Source organism: Lynx rufus, unplaced genomic scaffold (genome assembly GCF_022079265.1).
Source record: "Lynx rufus isolate CCGP_SWC_20201006 ecotype Redwood Valley unplaced genomic scaffold, mLynRuf1.p SCAF_8, whole genome shotgun sequence".
NCBI classification, from domain to species: Eukaryota; Metazoa; Chordata; class Mammalia; order Carnivora; family Felidae; genus Lynx; species Lynx rufus.
Window position 1 is genome coordinate 49,780,330 of NW_025814896.1, and position 21,194 is coordinate 49,801,523.

Sequence of the window (21,194 nt, forward strand, 5' to 3'; positions counted from 1 at the left end):
CCAGGAGCTTGTAGACAGAGGCTTCACTCAGAGAAGACAGCCCCCCCAGCCACCTTGTGTAACCCTGGGTTCAAATGCAGAGCCCCTCATGTTGGACTTCTTCCTCTCCAGGTCTCTTCAAACTATAGGCAAAGTACACTGTTGCCTTTAAAAAAAATACAACTTGATAATTCATAGGAAACAGAAAATCTACATTAAATATGTATGACAACTTAGTACACAGTTATAAACTCGATCAGTGTGAACATCATAATGAATTATCCTTTGGCTTCCTTCAGTGAGGACAGAACTACTTTAATAATCCAAATCCTCATTCATTTTTGCTGGCTCGCCGCCTTCTGGTCATTTAATTCAGGGACAGTAATGGCAACTATGCCACAAGACATTTAATTTATTCGATGATTCTGAAGGCCATCCTTTCATAAAGATAAATGAGTTCACCCGGCCCTGTTGATCCCATACATACATTAACAAGGTGGCAGGAACACCACCTTGGACACAGACAAGGGGACAAGAAGACACAGCAAATGAAGGGATGACCCCCTGCTAGCTCCCAGTCAGTCCTCATTTACATTTAAATACGGATCAGAGCACAGAAGGCCAGGCCTCTCCTGAAAATTATTACTAACCCTCCAGTCCCACTGGCCAACGTGGTATCACCTGGCCTCAAGGTCAAAGACGAGAATGCATACATGTCTGGGGTAGAGCAGCCTCACAGTACCACTGCTCCAAGCTGAGCTGCATTTGAACTCCCCCTGCTTAGCCAAGAGGTAGGGCTGACCTTCCCTCTGGGAACAGAGAAGGAAGCCTCACAGTTTAATCTCAAAACTCTCAGGTTTCAACACTAACCTATCCCCACAATTTTCAAAACATCATTTGAAATCTTGTCCTACAGGGATGCCTGGGTGGCTCAGTAGGTTAAGAGTCAGTCTGACTTTGGCTCAGGTCATGATCTCACGGTTATTGGGTTCGAACCCGGCATTGGGCTCTGTGCTGACAACTCAGAGCCTGAAGCCTGCTTCAGATTCTGTGTATCCCTCTCTTTCTGCCCCTCCCCTGCTTGCACTCTGTCTCTCTCAAAAATGAATAAACATTAATTTTTTTTTTTAAATAAAATCTCTTATAAAGTAAAGAGAAGTCTTAGAACTAAGGCAAACCAGCTACCGAAGATGCCAGTTGGCCGTGGGCCCCCAACCTCAGGCGTCTGCAAACCTTCTCTACTTGGGGAGCCTCAGGGACCAAACTCCAGGTGGAAATGGGACATCTGCTGTTTTATTATTTCCAATCTGCTTTATGTACTACACCTCATAGAAAACAATGCTTTAAATAACTCTTACACCAGCCATGGTCACAACAGAAGAGGCTGGGCCAGTGAGCCAGTGTGAGGCTATTCTGATTTTTGGAAGACAAGAGCTGGAATACCTGTGTCCTCCATAGAGACATATCTACCAATCATACTCTCGCAGACGTTTTTTGTTCTGGCCACCCCTGAGCAGGCCCTGAGGGCACACTGTTTGTTCCATCAATGCACTTTGGCCCTATCAAAGATTTCTCTCCAGACTGACCTGGGAAGGGATGCCAGAGAGCCATTTGGTAGGATTCAAACAGATGAAACTAAACACCCACACAGAGATGGTGTAACTTACTGCAGGGAGCAGATGTCAGCCAGTGATGCCCTGAAGTCTCGTCTTGCCTACCCAATTTTACCTGCTGTTTTCAACTTAGAGCTTTACTCTGACTAGGAGAGAATGACTGATACAGAGGGAAGCTGTGATACCATCTAATGTTATTGTCACTGAGAAATGTAAAGTTAAGTACCTGGGATTCTAAGACATACCAGAAATAGGACTGAAGAGAAGAAATACTAATTGCTCAAGGTCTTGAAACTGAGCAAAACCAGTCAAAATTCTAACAGTCTTGCCCTGAGTGTTCTAGCGCTTTCCCCAGCCATGCCTCCTCACTAACTATACACAGACTCTAAGGGATTCAGCTCTACTGTCCCTTCTCCAGGGGTGCAGACAGGCCCCAGCCATGACGGGTGCCTCCCCAACTGCCATGGGGGCCACCTGTGAAGCTTGAAACTATGATGATGCCAGGCCACTCTAGAAGGCCAGGAACCCCAGAGGACTCTGATGTGCAGCCAAGGTCCAACCCCTGGGCTGGGCAGTGACCACCAAAAGGCCAGGTCCTGGGAACACCACCCTGCCTCATCTCCCAGCTTCCCCGGCACATTTTATAGTCAGAGCACGGTTTCTGGCCCAGCAGTGTACTGGCCCTGTGTTCCCAGTGACTTTGGGAAAATCACTCCCCCCAGCTTCCATTCCCCTATAAAATGAGGCCACATCTCTTTCCATCAGTAAAAGGTCAGTGTATGTGAAAACCCCTTTTTTTTTAATTTATTTAAAAAATAAATTAACTCAACACTTTCAGAGAGAGAAAGCACTCATTGGGGGAGGGACAGAGAGAGAGGGAGAGAGAGAGAATCCCAAGCAGGCACCATGCTGTTAGCACAGCACCCAACACAAGGCTCAACTCCAACTCAGGAACCATGAGATGATGACCTGAGCCGAAATCAAGAGTCAGACGCTTAACTGACTGAGCCACCCAGGAGTCCCTGTGAAAACACTTTCTAAACTACAGACCACTCTGCAAATGCATGTTGATGATAAAAATCTCAAAACAGGGCCTCTGTCATATGAAAGGCAATAAGTGAATCCTGACAGAATTTTTGTAATAGATAATAAAGAAGCACACAATGAATGAATCACTTAATTTAATTTTAAAAGCATGTTAGTAATTCACATTAGTGCAAATCTGCTTCATGTTTACAACAAAAGCACACCACATACTTAAACCTAACAAGGCTATATTTTGTACCTCACCATGGCAAATTACCAGATAAAACACAGCAAATGACACTTTGAGACAGAAAATCAAAATCTGAGTCAAAATCAAGACTCCTTTGCTGAAAACTCTGGAAAGCAATTTACCAGCTTCTCTGCACTGCTAAAAAGTAAGCACTAAAACCAAAGCCCTCTGTTCTCAATCAAGAAGTCAACTTATATATGCTCCTCACATTTAAATTGTTTTTTATGGCAGAATGATCAGGCTTTCCCTTTTCCTGTACAGCTGATGTATGGGATGCACCATTATCTACTAAGAAGTATTTAATAATCACTACTCAACTTTCTTTCCTATAAAGTAATATAAATAACATTAAGTCATTCACCCAATACATTCTGCATTGCATCAACTGGACTGAAGCCAATCTCTGACCCTGTGCTACTGCTGCTGCACATAAAGCCATCCCTGAACAGGTAACACCAGATGAGCCAACCACCAGATCCTGCCTGTTTCCCCTAAAATGAGGCCAGCCCAGCACATGGGAGGGGGGTGGCCGCTGTTGGGAAAGGGAATGAAGGGATTAGTGCCAGCTAGTGCAACACCACATAAATGGTTGAGATTTTACCACAGCTATCAATCCTCTTTGAATTTTAATGTCATTACCTATTGAAAATATTTCCTTTGTTAAGTTACTTAAAACAATTCCAGAGAGACAATCTCCTATGGATTCTCACAAACAGGACAGAAAGGAACAGATATCAGGCCCATTTTGTAGGCTGGAAACAGGAACACAGTATGACATCAACAAGCCCAAGAATAAAGCACTTCCAGGAGGCAATGGCTGGAGGGGCTACCCTGTGCCCTGAGCCAGTCAGATGGACTGCTTGTCCCTAAACAAGGTCCTGACCAAAATGATCCTCTTATCAGCCCTCAATGGAATCAAATTCCAGTCCCTGTTAACATAATTATATTAGAGAAAAACTCCCAGGCAACACCATCAAAAAAGATTAATCAGCAGAAAAGTCAATTTAATTATCATTATTACATGGGTTCCCCTGACAAAATTAGGACCAGTGTACAGGCATACCTGTCAGGATATACAGCAACTTCAGGCTTGTGACCCTCTAGCAAATGGCACTAGCATGTGCACTATTCATCTGTGGGCCTAGTGGTGAGGAACAAAGGTATGTAAACAGGACCTGCCTAAATTCCCCCCTGCAGTACCCAGCTGCTGGATCATTCCATCAACGTGGTAAGTTGTTCACAGAGAAGAGCCCAGGGAGTCCTGAGCTGCTGCTTCTATGCATTTACTCGGGTCCTTGCCTTTAAATGGTTATAGGGACTCAGGAGTCTTGAAAAGCCTCTGGTTCAGAGTGGGGCAGGCTGGAGGGTGTGAGCTATGGAAGGGAACACCCAGGATCAAGGTCCCAAGTCCCACACAACTCTACATCTAGAGTTAGAATATGGCTGTAAGGTCTTTACTTACATAGCTCCGCCCACTGGCCTCAATACATGTTTGCACTGAGCTCTCCTTGCCCTTCCCATGCCCCTCCCCCAAAGACAGGTATTACCCCATTTTACAGTAAAGACACTGAGGCTGGCTGGACAGCCAGTAGCAAAAACAAGATCCTTAGACAGCTCATCTACGCTCTATCCACCAAACCTTGAGGCCTGTTATAAGTGTATGAAGTCTCCTAAGTCCTAGAGAATCACTGTACTTAGAAAGGTTTTTTTTTTTTAACAGAAAATAGTTTAACATGGACTTATCCTCCCTATGGCAAATTATGCTTCCCTCTAAATGCAATGTCAAACCCAGGGGAGAGGTATCCCACAGGGGCCCAGACATCCACAGGGTCTCACTGTCCACTTCCAAGGACTGGCAGGTGCAGGTGGAAAGGGCTGTGTGCATAGTACCTCCTGGAATAGGAGTGGTGCCCAGTGTGAGGACTCCTGGCACAGCTACAGTCAGGCTGGCTAAACAGACTGAAGGTTGAGTCTGCAGAGGAAGGGGGCCCTGAAGGAGCCCAGGTATAGGTGCCCATCATGCTCGTGCACTTCACTGATGTAGGAGGCCACCTGCCCGTCGGGATCGTGCAAGCTTCTCCGGAACGCCCCGCTGTCGCTGAGTTCTAGAACAAGGCTGTACCGTGGCACAAACTTCATCACAGTCTCCTGACTAAACAGCTGGGAAGGAAACGGCATGAGGAGAGGTTAGTTTCTGACCAAGGGAGTGGTGTGAGCAGATCCAATTTGCTAAAAACAAGACCAAAGGCCCAAAATGGAATCACTTATGCTCAGTCCCACATCACTAAACCAGATCTAACTTACTTACAGTTTGGGCTCTCCCAGAAATAGAATCTTACATGAGTCAATCAGAAATCTCCTGATCAGCACTAGCAAGGTAATGTGCCTGACAGACCCCTTCCATCCCCTAAAGGAAAACAGCCCGGCAATAATCAACCTGGGTTTTTTTTGTTTTTGTTTTCCCAGTGTAACCCCCTTGTTCCCACCTCTTCCTGCCTGGAAGTCTTTCATTTTGTACAGTTCCTCCAAACTCCTATCTGCTCAACTAGATGCTGCCCGAATCAGGAGTCACTGATCAAAGCCAATAAGATCTTTGACATTTACTCAGTTAAATTTTACTTTTAACAGATGCCACAGCCACTCGCCATCTCATAAGGACCCAGCTCTTCCAGTGACAGGGAAGCCACATAGAATAAACCAGCTCCCTGCCCTTGGCACAGGACCTGCCACCCCACAGGCATCCCCCACCTCTGCCCCCATGCAGATCAGGCCAAGGAGCCTCCTGTCATGTGCACCCAGAGGCAAGACTAGCCCAGCACAAGGATTACAGCTTTCTAACAGCCCTCTGCATGGTACCCGCTAGACCCAATGCAGGCACTACTCCAGACAACCCAGCTGAACCCAGAGAAGGGTTCAGGGCTCCCCACATCTGACAAAGACACAACACTGAAGCCAATGTCCAGACTGACATGGACTCCAGCACAGCTTAACCAGAATGAACGCCAAGCTCTCAGACTAAGTTTAACACATTTCAAACATGCAAGGTGCAAATGATGGAGACATGACGGCAGTTTGTATTGATGAGAAAAGACCTGGACAAGTTAAATGAGCATGTCCCTGCCCCCTGAGCCCTGGCAGCTCTGCTCAAGGCCAGAGTACAGATGGAGGAAAACCCCTCCATGCTAAGCAAGGCACCGTCTAGCAGCCTCCTGACTCAGCCAGGTCAAGGGCCACATGGGGCTACTGAAGGGTTTTAAGAGCAGAGAAACCAGAGGGTGAAATATGAAATTTCTGGCACAGCAGGACACTAGGGAGGAAATGATGCCAGTACGCGACTGCATAAGGCCAATGAGCGCAAATTAATAGGCAGATGTCTACCTCTTTTTAATTTTTTTTAATGTATTCATTTTTGAGAGAGAGAAAGAGACAGAGTGAGTGGGGGAGAGGCAGAGAAAGGGAGAGCGAGAATCCCAAGCAGGCTCCGTACTGTCAGCACAGACATGGGGCTCGAACTCAAAAAACCATGAGATCATGACCTTAGCCACAACCAAGAGTTGGATGCTTAACTGACTGAGCCACCCAGGCGCCCCTATCTACCTCTTAATGTAAGGGGAAACAGCCAAACAACTGCACGTGTCCAGTGGATAATGTCTCCTAGACAAAGGAGAAACCTTGCAAAGGTCCAAACAGACATACAAGTTGACTGAGTTCTAAAAAGTTTTATGGCAACCAAAGTTACATTATAACTTAAAACACTCCATAAGACTTCCCACGGCCTGTGCCATCTCACTTCAGTGTTAGGTCCTCCCTTTTCTGCTCTATCTTATCCCTAAGACATCTCACCCTCTCTCTTTGGTTTAAGTTGCTTTCCCAGAAAGCCCTCAAATCTTCGCCCCAATTTCTAACCCCCAGTGCTGAAACTTCCCCACCCAGACTTTCTAAAAGCTCTTCAAACTCAACAGACTCCCCAGCAGAGGAGACCAGGCCCCTGACACCAGCTGCTGATGCCAAGAACCCTGCCCTCATGCCTGATCCCTTCTCTCCAAGCCATGCAAGCCGGGCTCCATGGGGTCTTATCATGTGTATGTACCTCCCACCCCAGGCTCTGCCCTACCACCCTTCCTGGCTGCCGCAGCCTCCTCCACGCCAAGCTCCTCACAGCCAGTGGAGCCATGCCACAGGCTGCTCTCCACACAGCAGCTTCAGTTGTCACTTTAAAATTTCCTTTGTGCTATATCACTCCCCACCCAAACAATTCAGTCAAGAAGTGACTTGTGAAACCCAGCAGGGTAGGTGTGTGCAGAGGCTGGAACCACAGTGGCCTAGACCAAGAGTCAGTCTTAGCAGGGTGAGGGACAGTCCACGCTGGGGGTAAGGAGAGGGCAGTGGCATGAAGCAGGGCATCAGAACCCAGGCAGGGTGAGACATGTTCCTACAGTGGGGTGATCAGGCACAGGCTGGCAGAGCTCAGGCAGAGTGAGGAGGGTGTTTGCTTGGGGACGACTTGGTGCAGGTACCAGAGCCTCTGAGAGGAAAGGCAAGCCCCTCACATGGCTGGGAGGAGGAAGAAGGCCCAGTGTAGGATGCTAGAGCTCTAGCAGGACCCATGATGGAGGGACAATGGTCAGATTGGTGATGTCTGGGGAATCTGATCAAATAGGTAGGAAAGATAATAGGATCTAGGTTTCTCACTACTAGAGAAGGGAAATACAAATACAGAAGTGGAGAAAACTAGAATAAATCCTGTGGTATGAGACTGGAAGCAGCAATACCAGCATTACTTACCAGCATCAAATTAAATAAACAGATGGCAAATAAACATGTGTGAACATGTGTACATACACTGTATATACAGTTGACCCCTGAACAACACCGGTTTGAACTGCAGCAGGTCCACCTATATGCAGATTTGTTTTGATAAATATAGTGCTGTAAATGCATTTTCTCTTCTTTACAATTTTAATATTTTTTTCTCTAGTTTACTTTATTGTAAGAATACAGTATATAATACATATAACACATAAATTATATGTTAATCAATTGTTTGTTATCATTGAGGCTTCTGGTCAACAGGCTGTTGGTAGTTAAGTCTTTGGGGAGTCAAAGGTTATAGGCATATTTTCAACTGCACAGGGGCCAGTGTCCCTAACCCCCATGTTGTTCAACGGTCAAATGTATTGATAAATGTATGAATACACATGCATATATTCCCTGGTTTTGTCTATTGAGGGAGCCTGGTGGCAGTGATACACCAAAAGCAATGAGCACAAGCAACACCAGATCCCCTCTAGAAGGAACCAGGGCTCCTTGGAGAAATGGTTGATTACAGAGCTGGAACATGGAAAATACTGGAACATGGAAAATACAAGATGAGCCTAAACACTGTATGGTGCCAGAAAGTAAGGAACCACTCCAAAAATGTTAGGAATATGTGCAAAGGTCAGGGAGCCACACTGAAGGGGCTCCCACTGGCCATAGCCAGACAATTTGAGCCTCAAAATAAATAATGATAGTAATAGACTATAATCCATTGAATAAAAAAGACAACCATGAGATCATACTGATGTTTACTTATTTAGAAAGTACTTCTTCACAAAATATGTGTTAATTACTAGTGGAAAAAGAGTGACTTCACAATGGAGAAGCCTGACATTCACCACAGAATCAAGTGGCCAACACTGCCACCACCAGCATGGGACAAGCTGACATTATGTGCCTCCTCACAGGACACACTGAGAACACAACTTCACTTCATGGTCTTCCTGCCAGAGATGCATAACCTAAATCTAACCATTAGAAATGCCAGATGACCCAAATGGAAGTATACTCTGCAACATAACTGACCTGTAATTCTCAAAAAGATCAAGACTAAGGCACTGTTCCAGACTGAAGGAGAATAAAGAGATGTGACAAGTCAAGGCCACTCCTTGTCCTGAGTTGAATCCTCTGTTACGACATCACCAGGGTAACTCCCAAAACTCAAATGGGGTCTGTGGATTGGATGGCCACCACTATCCATGTGAGTTTCCTGTTTCAGTGGGTGGTCATGGGGAGAATGTCCTTATTACAGGAAAATCACAAAAGTATCTGAGGATGCAGGGCATCAGGTCAGCAACTTATTGCAATAGTTCAAGGACAAAAGTCCTTTGCTGCTCTTCTAAGTCTGATACTGTCTCAAAACTAAAAACACAGAAAAACTAAAAACATACCAAAATCCTCAATGACTTCAATCACATTTAGAATAAAATCTAGCCTCTTTTTCACATCTGCAAGGCCTGTGGTCCTCTCCCATTGCACTCAATCTGCCATCTCTGCGGCCACACAAAGGTGCTGAGCTCTCCCGCACCAGGAACATGTGTCACCACTCTGGCTCCTTCTCACACCTGTGGTCTCAGCTCCCTGAGCACACATCCTTCCACAGTAATTCTGAGAGCCTACCGTGTGCCAGACACTGTTCTAGGTGCTGCGAACACAGGAGCGAACTAAAGATGGAGCATGTGTTCTGTCATGCGAAGAGACAAACCACCACCCCCATCACCACATCACATCCTTGCTGTGGGAAGACGGACAGGCACAGAACTGGAGTACTCACTACAGTCAGTACGGGCATTATGTGCATATTCTCATTACATTTTTTCAGTACCTAATGAAATAGAACAATGCTATTATTCTTTCCCCTTGAAAGATGGAGGAATTGAGGCAGAGAGAGATCATATCATCTGCCCAGGGTCCCACAATTGGTCTGGCCTTCTTCAAAACTCCCGTCCTTCCCACCTCACTATTCTGCCTCCTCTTAGGTCCCAGTAGGAACAGATGGTGGCTCTGGAACCAACAAAGTGAAGAGGAAGAATGTGTTATTTCTAAACAGATCAGGATTATCCACAGTGACACACTGAATTTGGAACAAAACTCAAGGCCATGGGCCAGCCCAACAGAGCAGGTACCCACAGCCCCTCAGCAGGGCCCAGACACAGGGCCCAGCAGTACAGAGACTCAGTAATTGCTGCCTAGTACCTTTCAGGGCCTTAAGTTACAATTATTTTAACATCTATTCAATATTCAATATCCAATATCAATTTCAAACATCTATTCGGTCTGTGAAATGGAGCTTGTTAGAAATGAAGGTTTCTGCATGATGGAAGTACCTATATCAGCAGGTTGCTCATCCAGTATAAAACATATAGAATTACACTGAGTACATCTCATGGAACTCACTGGGGAAAAAGGCTTTTGTAAAGGATCTGTGGCTGGCCATTGGTGGGGGTAGGTGATTTTTTTTTTTTAATGAAAAAGTTTGGTTGCTAAGAGGTCAAAGGTCAAGATCTGGTACAGGGTGTAGGAGAGATCGGGATGTGAATGACAGAAAGTTCCAGAAGGTAGGAGGACGCAGGGTGGGATGGGGCCAAGGTAAGTGTGTGCCTGATGACCATTTGAGAAGCAGCAGTATGGTCTGCAGGGGCCCCATATGAAGGCCTAGTTGCAGGATCTGTGGAAAGGGGAGGTATGGAGGGGGCAGGCATGACTGACAGACCATGATGGTGAGGTGACAACAAAACCAGAAGGAAAATATCAAAGGGTTCAAATGTTTCCATTTACATTTCAGGCTGAATAATAAAATATGTTTTAAAGAAGTCACTAACAGTACTAAATATGATCAGAATGAGAATTTTTAAAGCTACGAAGGTCAAAAAAAGATCGTAATTAGATGCATTTTCATTTTGTTTTTTGGAATTGTAGTTTTCATACTTACCTTAAAAATCATTCTTTTAATATAGGGTCTCTCAGATAAGAAATCCAACATAGAAAACCCAGGATTGGAGCGAATGGTCCCCATGCCGACCCAGTACCCGCCAGAGCTGCTAGGTCGGATGTTGTCTGGAAATCCAGGCAGGTTCTCCACGAACAGATCAGCCCCTCCCTTCATCAGGCCAGACACGTAGAATCTGAAAAATTCACCCAAGCAGGTAGTGAGCAGAAGCCCCCGGATTTATGGAAAAATTTTAGCCAAGCACCAAAATTGTCTTGGTTCCAATCAATTTATGGAAACAACTATAAACCTGTCCATCATGAACAAAAGCACAGCTGATGACAAGGGCCCCTGCCCTGGGCCCACCTAGATGCAGTTGCAGGAAGATGGCCCACCTAATGGATAAAGGGACCCAGGATGCATGCAATCAGCATTAAATTGAGACTCTCCAAGGCTGCAACTTTTCAAGCAGGGTGAGACGGGGGAGAAGGAAAACGCATTCCTGAATTTTACTGCTTTCCTTATCACACAAAGGAGAAGGTAATCTGCCGCATCTCAGATCATGTAGGTTGATGTCTCCCAGCCCATCCCAGGCCAGGCCACAGTGAGCTCTGGCCATCCCGACAGCTCAGTGGGTACCGCAACGTACCTTCTTATCCTTGCCATTGTTGTCTCGGCCACCAGGACAAAGTCCTCTGCAGGAGAAAGCTGCACTCCGTTGGGGAGCCGCAACTGGTCCAGTAAAACCTTCACTTCCTGGGTCTTGGTGTCATACTCTAGCAGGCTGCAGGGCGCCAACAGCTAAGACTCACGTGGGAGAGTTCGTGGCCTTGCCCCATTGGAGCCTTGCTCCCCTCTGAGCCTGGGGCAGAGGCCTGCAGAAGGGGATCCTCCTTACACTGCAGTGACAAGGCCCCTGATGGTCCTCTGCCCAGACCTGGCTCCAGGCTGCCCCTAGAGGCCTTCCCATCTGAAGCAGACCCAGGCATCCTCTTCCTGAGAACCCCCTAGTCAGTTTTCTCGCTGAGCTGGAATCTGGCTCAGCACCAGGGAGGGCCCCCATGGCTCCAGCCTCACAGGAGTTCCCCTTTGGAGGGATGACCTGAAACCCAGGCCAGCCTGCACGGTCCCGCCTAGAGTGCCAACCGACCACATGCTCAGATGGACTGGCCTGTTTTAATTTCATTTTTCAAAGAGAAAGTGGGAACATCTTGCTCTGTTGTGTTGCATCCATCACCCATTTCCAGAAGCCATTAATGTCCTATCTCAAAAGCTGCAATATTATGCTCAGAAACACTCCAATGACTCCCACAAATAAGCTCTGTGAAGTCACCCTGACTGACTGATGATCTCATTGAGCAGAAGATCTGAAATAAACACTCACCGCCCATCATCTGTTCCCTCCATAACCAGAAGAAGGTAATCTCGTCTCTGCCATTTGCTGCTAGAATCTGTAAAGTAAATCTTCCTCCCATCCTGAGTTACTGTAAGATCATTCACAAAGGACATTTTCCTCCCCTCTATCGGTGTCTCAGAGGAGAGCAGGAGCTTCACCTCACCTGAGGTAGGAAGGAAGAAAAGAAGGGAGGGAGAGAAGACCTGTTTTCATTCCAAGAAATTGTATCTCAATGATCTCAAAATATTAATCAGCTTACCTGATTTAAAAGGAAAAACTAAAATGAGCTTCTCTCACATGCCAGTAGATTTATTCCCTTACAGTTAAAAACCAGTGTTTTCCTTTCTTTCATCTGTTAGGTGATAAATTTTTTAAACTAACTTCATTAAAGGCAGAATCCTCCCTCTAAGGATGAGGACCTCTTCCTTTTATCAAGACAAACTGACTTTTAAAAATCTATTATGAGTCTTAGGGGCGCCTGGGTGGCTCAATCGGTTGAGCATCCGACCTCAGCTCAGGTCATAATCTCATGGTTTGTGAGTTCAAACCCTGTGTATCAGCACAGAGCCTGCTTTGGATCCTCTATTCCTCATTCTCTGTTCTTCCCCCATTCTTTCCCTCCCTCTCTCTCTTTCCCTCCCCCTCTCCCCCCCAAAAAGAAAAAAAAAATAATAATCTATTACAAGTCTTAGACAAAAGGCAACTTTCTTTTCATTTGCTTGAGAGAAATACAAAATGTTCCATTCACCTGGTTTTAAGTAAAGAAATAGTGATGGTGGTAAACTTTTAAAAATAGGAAAACAACCATTTATGGAATGATAAGCTCTCTCTTTGTATAATCTCATTTAAACCCTCACACGATCCCCCAAGGTAGGCACTACCATTAGCCCTGTATCATGGATGGGTAAACTGCACAGAGAGGCTGAGGCAGCTGCATAGTCACACAGCCAGCAAACAGGTCCCAGGTACTACCCACGATAACAAATTCCTCCATCATACAAACTCCCCTGCTGAAGCACATAGAGAAAAACAGGAGGAACAGGTGGACAAAGAACAAATGAAAAGACAGACACAGAAAACAAACAGACGAGATACAGAGAGACACAGAAAAACAAAGATAGAGGAGTTCTAACTTTTTAAGGATAAGATCCTGCAGCTAAAAAACAAATAGGAAATTAGGATATATGACAAATACCATCATGTAACTGATACATGATACACGTAGGCATTACTTGCAGTACTATTCAATGAATAAGAAAATAATACAAAGTTTCCAGTAGTCTTACTGAACAAATATCATTAAATCCACTTATGTACATATTGTTTAAAACATCTGAAGTCACCACAGAAGGAAAGAAGACATTGTTACATACGTTTCCATGGATTTACTTCAAATAGTCCCTTATACGCATCAGCCACAAAAAGGGTTCCATTGGGCCCTGCCCGGATGCCCAGGGGCCTCCCACAAGCAGGCTCATCATCTCGGGTTTCTAGAGAAACAAATGGTAGGAATCAGTGGCTGGTCCCAGGTTCTACCTGTGTCTCCAAGCATCTCATCCATCCCGTACTAAATATATGTCAAGCTGTTCAGAACAAAAAAGACCATGGCTTTAGAGACAGATGTATAGCCTAGCGTTCCAGCCCCCTCAGAACTTATGACAACTGTCTGGTGTATCCAGAGAGACCAACTGAGAACATGGATCTGAACATATGAACAACAACTGGTACCCGAGAATCACATTCATATCAGCATCCTGAGACTCGGACAGTTAACTCAGGGACATCATCAGGACCCAGGCCCCAACTCTAGAACCCCCACCCCGGAATCTCAGGAATTGTGAGTTTAATCCCAATAGCCTGACCTGAACACTGTGCCCATCTATGGCACTGCCAGTTGTCCCTCCACCTGGCTTAAAGTAAGAGCTACTATTTTAATACCTTTTTAAAACCTGAGGCAATGCATATTTATTGCAGTGGTGTTCACTGCAGGGTTCCTTATGCAGAGGCTCTTACTGCAAGGATCCTCACTGCAGGGGTGCTTATGCAACATGCTTACTGCAGGGTGCTTTCTACAGGGTGCTATCTGCAGGGTTGCTTTCTGCAGGGTGCTCTCTGCAGGGTTGCTTACTGCGGGGTGCTCACTGCAGGGTTGTTTACTGTGGGGTGCTCATATTGCAGAGTTGTTTACTGCAGGTTGCTTACTGCGGGGTGCTCACTGGGGGGTTGCTTACTGCGGGGTACTCACTGCATGGTTGTTTACTGTGGGGTGCTCACTGCAGAGTTGTTTACTGCGGGGTGCTCACTGCGGGGTTGCTTACTGTGGAGTGCTCACTGCGGGATTGCTTACTGCAGGGTACTCACTGTGGGGTTGTTTACTATGGGGTACTCACTGTGGGGTGTTCACTGCAGGGTTGTTTACTGCAGGGTGCTCTCTGAAGGGTTGTTCACTGTGGGGTGCTCACTATGGGGTTGCTTACTGCAGGGTGCTCACTGCAGGGTTGTTTATTGCAGGGTTGCTTACTGCCAGGTGCTTAGTGCAGGGAGCTCACTACAGGATCACTTACTTCATGGTACTCTCTGCTGGGTCGCTTACTGCAGGGTGCTTAGTGCAGGTGCTCTCTTCAGGGAGCTCTCTGTAGGATGCTTTCTGCAGGGTTGCTTACTGCAGGGTGCTTACTGCATGGTTACTTACTGCAGGGTGCTTTCTGCAGGGTTGCTTAGTGCAGGGTACTCTCTGCAGGTTGCTTACTGCAAGGTGCTTTCTGCAGGGTTTTTAAGGGTTGCTTACTGCATGGTTGCTTACCGCAGGGTGCTTACTGCAGGGTTGTTTACTGAGGGGTGCTTTCTGCCAGGTTGCTTACTGCAGAGTACTTTCTGCAGTGTACTTAGTGCATGGTTGCTTACTGCAAGGTGCTTTCTGCAGGGTTTTTAAGGATTGCTTACTGCAGGGTGCTTACTGCATTCAGGATTGCTTACTGCAGGGTTGTTTACTGCAGTAAAGGGGTGAGCGGTGCTTACTGCAGGGTGCTTTCTGCGGGGTGCTTACTGCAGGGTGCTTACTACAAGAATCCTTACTTCAAGACACTGACTGCAAGATCACTTACTGCCAAAATATGGAATGGAAAAGGCAGGTTAAAAAACTGGATATACAGTATGATTCCATCACAAAACCAGAGTATCTGTGAACAGAAAGATATCTGAAAAGCTATTCACTAGAACCTTAACAGTTACATCTGTGAAAACTCTGAGATGATTTTTACTTCCTTCTTTGTACCTTTGTGTTGTTTGCAAATGAAAATGCATCATTTTTACAAAAACATTCTACCTATTAAAAAACAATAACTAGGGGCACCTGGGTGGTTCAGTGGGTTAAGCGTCCAACTTCGGCTCAGGTCATGATCTTGCAGTCTGTGGGTTCAAGCCCTGCGTCAGACTCTGTGCTGACAGCTCAGAGCCTGGAGCCTGCTTCAGATTCTGTGTCTCTCCCTTTGTCTCTGCCCCTCCCCCACTCACACACTAAATCTCTCTCAAAAATAAACAAACATTAAAAAAAACAATAACTAATAAAAAATCTGTGGGTTATCAGTTTTTAATGGTGAGATTCTTCTACTCTCATTTCCCAAAAACTGAGTGACTTCAGGGTGTTTTGACTTTGAATGACACTGCTGAAATTCCTGGGAAGCTAATGTAGGAATGACATTTAAACCTCCAAGTAACAACAGAGCCAACTGTGCTTCCACAGCAGCACTCTGACAATGGCTATAATCTTCTCCAAAGTTAACCTCAAGGATGAACACAGGCCACTATGGAATGGCAGGGGGCGGGGCCCATGAGATAACTGGCAGGTGTGAAGGCCACTGCCTCGAAGAGTAACAATCAGGTACAGTGAGGTCCAGGGACCACAGGGCAAATGAAGAGCTGGTGGTAATGCCCAGGTCAGGTTCGATCTGCCAGGTGGTCAGGGGCTCTTTTTTCTTCAAGGGTGAACCTGACTTCTAGGGAGAGTTAGTTCCACACAGTCATTCAGCACTTTTCTCAGTAACAAGAGACATGTATCAGGGGGACGGTCACTAACTTACTGCATGGGCCTGAACCAAAGCGGGCAATGGTCTCTACTTCACCATTTTCAAGTTTTACGATCCGGCCATCTGCCGTACCAGTAAACATCACATCTGTTTAAAAAAATAAAAAGGAATAAGAGTTACTAGATTAGCCTAAGAACTGTCATAGCCTTCTACAACAGAGGTGGTTTGTTTGTATTTTTCATCTCTAGAGAGAAAATGGCAGTTCTGAAGATGAAGAAGTTGTCTGAGTCCTTAAAAAGTCCTTAAAGCAAGCAAGCAGTGATAAAACCACGGGGCCTGGGGCCCAATGTCCCAGGTATGTGGGCTTAAACCTGACGTTGGAGCAAGGGTGCAGCCAGCAGACACCAATCTGAAAAAACAAGTGAGGATTTTCTACTCTCAAAGGAGCAAGGACTCTCAGGCTGACTCAGCACTCAGGGGCATATATGATCATGTCCGCCTCCAGTGAGTGTCTGCTGCTGCGTGGATTATATCCAACTGAAGAGAAAGAACTGCTAGAAAGTCGCTCGGGATAAAACTAAAGCACACTGAGTGCTCACTTCATCAGCACATATACAATTGGATCAATGCAGAGATTAGCATGGCCCCTGTGCAAGGATGACACACAAATTCATGAAAACACTCCATAGTTTTTAAATGTATACAGGCAAACTCTAGGACAACCACTAAAACAATTCTTTAGAAAAAGTATAATTGATATGCTAAGCAAGAAGATAAAATAGAATCATAAAAATGGTCAATAAAACTATAAAAGTAGCTATACTTGTGATGAATATAGCATAATGTATAAAATTATCAAATCCCTAAGCCGTACACCTGAAACTAATGTTAACACTCTGTCAACTATACTAAGACAAACAAAAAAACATAAAAGGCAGAAAGAGGGTGAAGACAAAAACAGGAACAAAAAACAAAGGAACAAACAGAAAACAGTAATGATTATGGTAAATATTAATCCAACTATATAAATTATCACTTTAAACATCAACGGTCTAAATATACCTATCAAAAATACAGAGACTCTCAGAAGAAATCAAAAAACAAGACCCACTACATGCTGTCCACAGGAAACGCACTTAACATATAAAGATACACCAAGAAGAAGATATACCAAGTCAAATGTTGACAGAGCCAACTTCAGAGAAAAGAATATTAGGGATAAAGAACATTACATATAATAAAGGGTCAATCTTCTAAGAAGACATCACAAGCTTTAATGTGTACGTGCCTAATAACAAATCATCAAAATCCATGAGGCGGCACTGATAGAAATGTAACGACAAAGAGATAAAAACACCATAAGAATTGAAGACTTCAGCACCTCTCTATATCAGAAATGGACAAGTCCTGCAGACAGAAAATCAATAAGGACATAGTTGAACACAAGGGCACCATTCACCAATTACATACAATTGACATCTATCAATTACTCATCCAAATACAGCAGGATACACCTTTTTCTCAAGTTCACATGGAACATTCAGGAAGACAGACCACAATCTGGGCCATAAAAACACCTTAATAAATTTAAAAGAATATAAATCATACTCTCAGACTCTCAAATCTACTCTCAGACCACAATGGAATTAAAATCCAAATCAATACAGAAAGATGGCTGGAAAATCCTAAAATACTTGAAGATTAAACACACTTCTAAATACACCGAGGTCAAAGAAGATATCTCAAGAGACACTGAAAAACATTTTGAACTAAATGAAAATGAAAATACAACTTATCAAAACCTGTGCATGCAGTGAAAGCAGTGCTTAGGAAGAAATGTATACCATTGAATGCATATATTAGGAAAGAAGAAAGAACTAAAATCAATTACTTAAGCTTTCATCTTAGGAAACTAAAAAAGAAAAAGAAGAGCCAAGTAAACCCAAGGTAAGCAAGAAAGAAAGGATAAGAGGAGACTGATATCATTAATATGAAACTGGAAACAGTAAATCAAAAGAGAAGTCAGCAAAACCAAACGATGGTTCTTTGAAAAGATCAATAAATGACAATCCTCTAGCCAGGCTAAGAAAAAAGAGAGAAGATACAAATTACCAACATCAGAAATGAAAAAGGGAATATCCTGATAGACCCCATGGACATAGAAGGATAATAAAGGAATATCATAACAACTCTCTGCTCACAAATTCGACAACCTAGAGGAAATAAACCAATTCCCTGAAAAACACAATCAGCCAAAACACAAGAAAAAATAGACTATTTGAATAGGCCTATATCTATGGAAGCAATGAATCAATAACTATAACCTTCCAAAACAGAAAGCACAAGCCTCTCATTAATGAATTCTTCCAAACATTTATAAGGAAGAAATAACACCGGTTCTCTACAATCTCTTCCAGAAAATAAAAGCAGAGGGAATACTTCCTAACTCGTTCTATGAAGCCAGCATTATCCTAATGACAAAACTAGTCATCACCAAAAGCTACAGACCAAGATCTCTCATGAAGACAAATGCAAAAACCCTCAACAAAATATTAACAAGTCAAATCCAATAATATATGAAAAGAATCATACACCCCAATCAAGTGGGATTTATCCCAGGTATGCAAGGCTGGTTCAGCATTTGAAAATCAATTAAGTAATCCACAGTATCAACAGGTTAAAGAAAAATCACATGATCAGATTGACACATGCAGAAGAGCATTTGACAAAAATCCAACATCTGTTCATGATAAAAACTTTCAGCAAATTAGGAATAGAAGGGCACTTCAACTTGATAAAGCACGTCTACAAAAAACCTACAGCTAACACATCCTAATTCTTGGCAACAAACTTGTAAGCTTTCCCACTAAGATTAAGGAACAAAGCAAGAATATCCCCACCTCACAACTCCTTCACAATACTGTACCAGAAGTCCTTGCTAATGCAAAAAGAGATGGAAATAAAAGGTATACTGAGAAGAAATAAATCCATCTTTGTTCATAGATGATATGATCGTCTATGTAGAGAATCCCAAAGAATCAACAACAACAACAACAAACTCATAGAATAAATGATTATAGCAAGGTTTCTGGATTCAAGGGTTATATTTAAAAGTCAATGACTTTCCTATATACCAGAAATGAACAAGTGGAATTTAAAATTAAAAACAGAATAGCATTTACATCAGCACCCAGGAGAATAAAATATTTAGGTCTCAATATAGCAAAATATGCACAAGATCTATATGAGGAAAACTACAAAACTCTGATGAAAGAAAAAAAAAAACAACTAAATAAATGGAAAGATATTCCATGTTCATGAACAGGAAGATTCAAAATTGTGAAAAGTTCAGTTCTGCCCAACTTGATTTACAGATTCAAAACAATCCCAATCAAAATCCTAGCAAGTTATTTGTAGATATCCTAAAACTGATTCTATGGAGAAGGAAAAGATCCAGAGTGGCCAACACAATATTGAAGAGCAACGTCAGACGACTGACCCTACCTGACTTCAAGACTTACTATAATGCTACGATAACCAAGACATTGTGGTAATGGCAAAAAGAATCAGACAAATTGTTTGATGTAACACAATTCAGAAATAGAGCCACATAAATACAGTCAACTGATCTTTCACAATGCAATCTTATATAATATATTGCAATATAATGGAGCAAAGACCATATTTCCCACAATGGTGCTGAAACATCTGGACATCCACATGCAAAAAATGAATCTAAACACAGACGTTACACCCTTCACAACAGTAAAGTCAAAATGGATCACAGACCTGAACGTAAAATGTAAAAGTATAAAACTCCTAGAGGATCACATAGGAGAAAATTTAGGTGACTTTGGGTGTGGTAATTATTTTTTTGGTACAACAGAAAAGGCACAATCAATGAAAAAATAACTAATAAGTTGGACTTCATTAGAACTAAAAATTTCTGCTCTGTGAAAGACACTGTCAAGAGATTTAGAAAACAAGGCATGGACCGGGAAAAAATATTGCAAAATATACATTTGATAAAGGACTGTTACCCAAAATATACAAAGAACTCTTAAAATCAACAATAAGAAAATGAATATACCAATTTTTCAAATGGCCAAAAGCCTTAGATACCTCACCAGAGAAGGTATGCAAATGGAAAATAAGTGTATGAAAAGATGCTCAACATCATATGTCCATTTGGGAACTGCAAATTAAAACAATGAAATACCACTATACACCTATTAGAATGGCCAAAAATCTAAAACACAGACAACACCAAATGTTGGTGAAGATATAGAGCAACAAGGATTCTCATTCACTGCTGGTCAGAATGCAAAATGGTACAGCCATTTTGGAAGACAGTTTGACGGTTTCTTATAAAACTAAACATATTTTTACAATCCAGCAATTGCGCTCCATGGTACCTACCCAAATGAGTTGAAAACATAAGTCCATATAAAAACCTGCACATGGATGTTTACAGCAGCCTTATTCACAATTGACAAAATTTGGAAGCAACCAAGATGTCCTTCAGTAGGTAAATGGATAAACTCTGGTGCACTCACACATGGAGTATTACTCAGCAATAAAAAGGAATGAGCTATGAAGCCATGAAAAGACGTGGAGGAAACTTAAATGCAAATTACTAAGTGAAAGAAGCCAATTTGAAAAAGCTACATGCTACATGATTCCAATTATATGACATTCTGGAAAAGGCAAAAATATAGAGAGTAAAAAGGTACCCAAGGTTGCAGGGTGGGGAGGGATGAAAAGGTAGAGCACAGAGGAATTCTGAGGATTTGTAGAGCAGTGAAACTACTCTGTATGATATTATAATGGTGGATACACTTTATTACACATTTGTCCAAACCTATAGAATGTACAATACCAAAGGTGAACCCTAAGGTAAACTATGGACTCCAGGTCATAATGACGTGTCAGTAGAGGTTCATGAACTGTAACACATGAGCCACTCTGGTACAGGGTGTTGATAATGAAGGAGGCTGTCTATATGTGGTGGAGGGGTAGGGGAATATGGTAAATCTCTGTACTATCCCCTCAATTTTGCTATGAATCTAAAATGCTCTAAAAAAAACAAATCTATTTAGAAAAATGAAAGCATGTTAATTGGTGATTACTCTTCTCTGGCACCGTCCCGAGGCTAGTG

At 43.4% G+C, this 21,194-nt stretch overlaps 1 protein-coding gene and 1 non-coding gene across 4 annotated transcripts in view; one reads left to right on the top strand and one right to left on the bottom strand.

Moving 5' to 3' along the window:
* Positions 1-2,756: 2,756 nt before the first annotated feature.
* APMAP (adipocyte plasma membrane associated protein) overlaps positions 2,757-21,194 on the bottom strand; it is a 42,003-nt gene continuing 23,565 nt past the window's right edge. For 2 of the 3 annotated variants that reach the window (XM_047068101.1, XM_047068103.1), the window contains 6 exons: positions 16,091-16,183; positions 13,385-13,501; positions 12,000-12,174; positions 11,265-11,399; positions 10,619-10,811; positions 2,757-5,028 (listed from right to left, as the gene is read on the bottom strand). In XM_047068101.1, the coding sequence (XP_046924057.1) occupies positions 4,819-5,028; positions 10,619-10,811; positions 11,265-11,399; positions 12,000-12,174; positions 13,385-13,501; positions 16,091-16,183 (923 nt within the window). In that variant the 3' untranslated portion in view covers positions 2,757-4,818. The remainder of the gene's footprint in view (positions 5,029-10,618; positions 10,812-11,264; positions 11,400-11,999; positions 12,175-13,384; positions 13,502-16,090; positions 16,184-21,194) is intronic. The other variant, XM_047068102.1, reaches the window with a different exon arrangement.
* Positions 16,628-16,729, top strand: LOC124504437 (U6 spliceosomal RNA). The gene has a single exon (XR_006960418.1). It is a non-coding gene; the product is annotated as a U6 spliceosomal RNA (small nuclear RNA).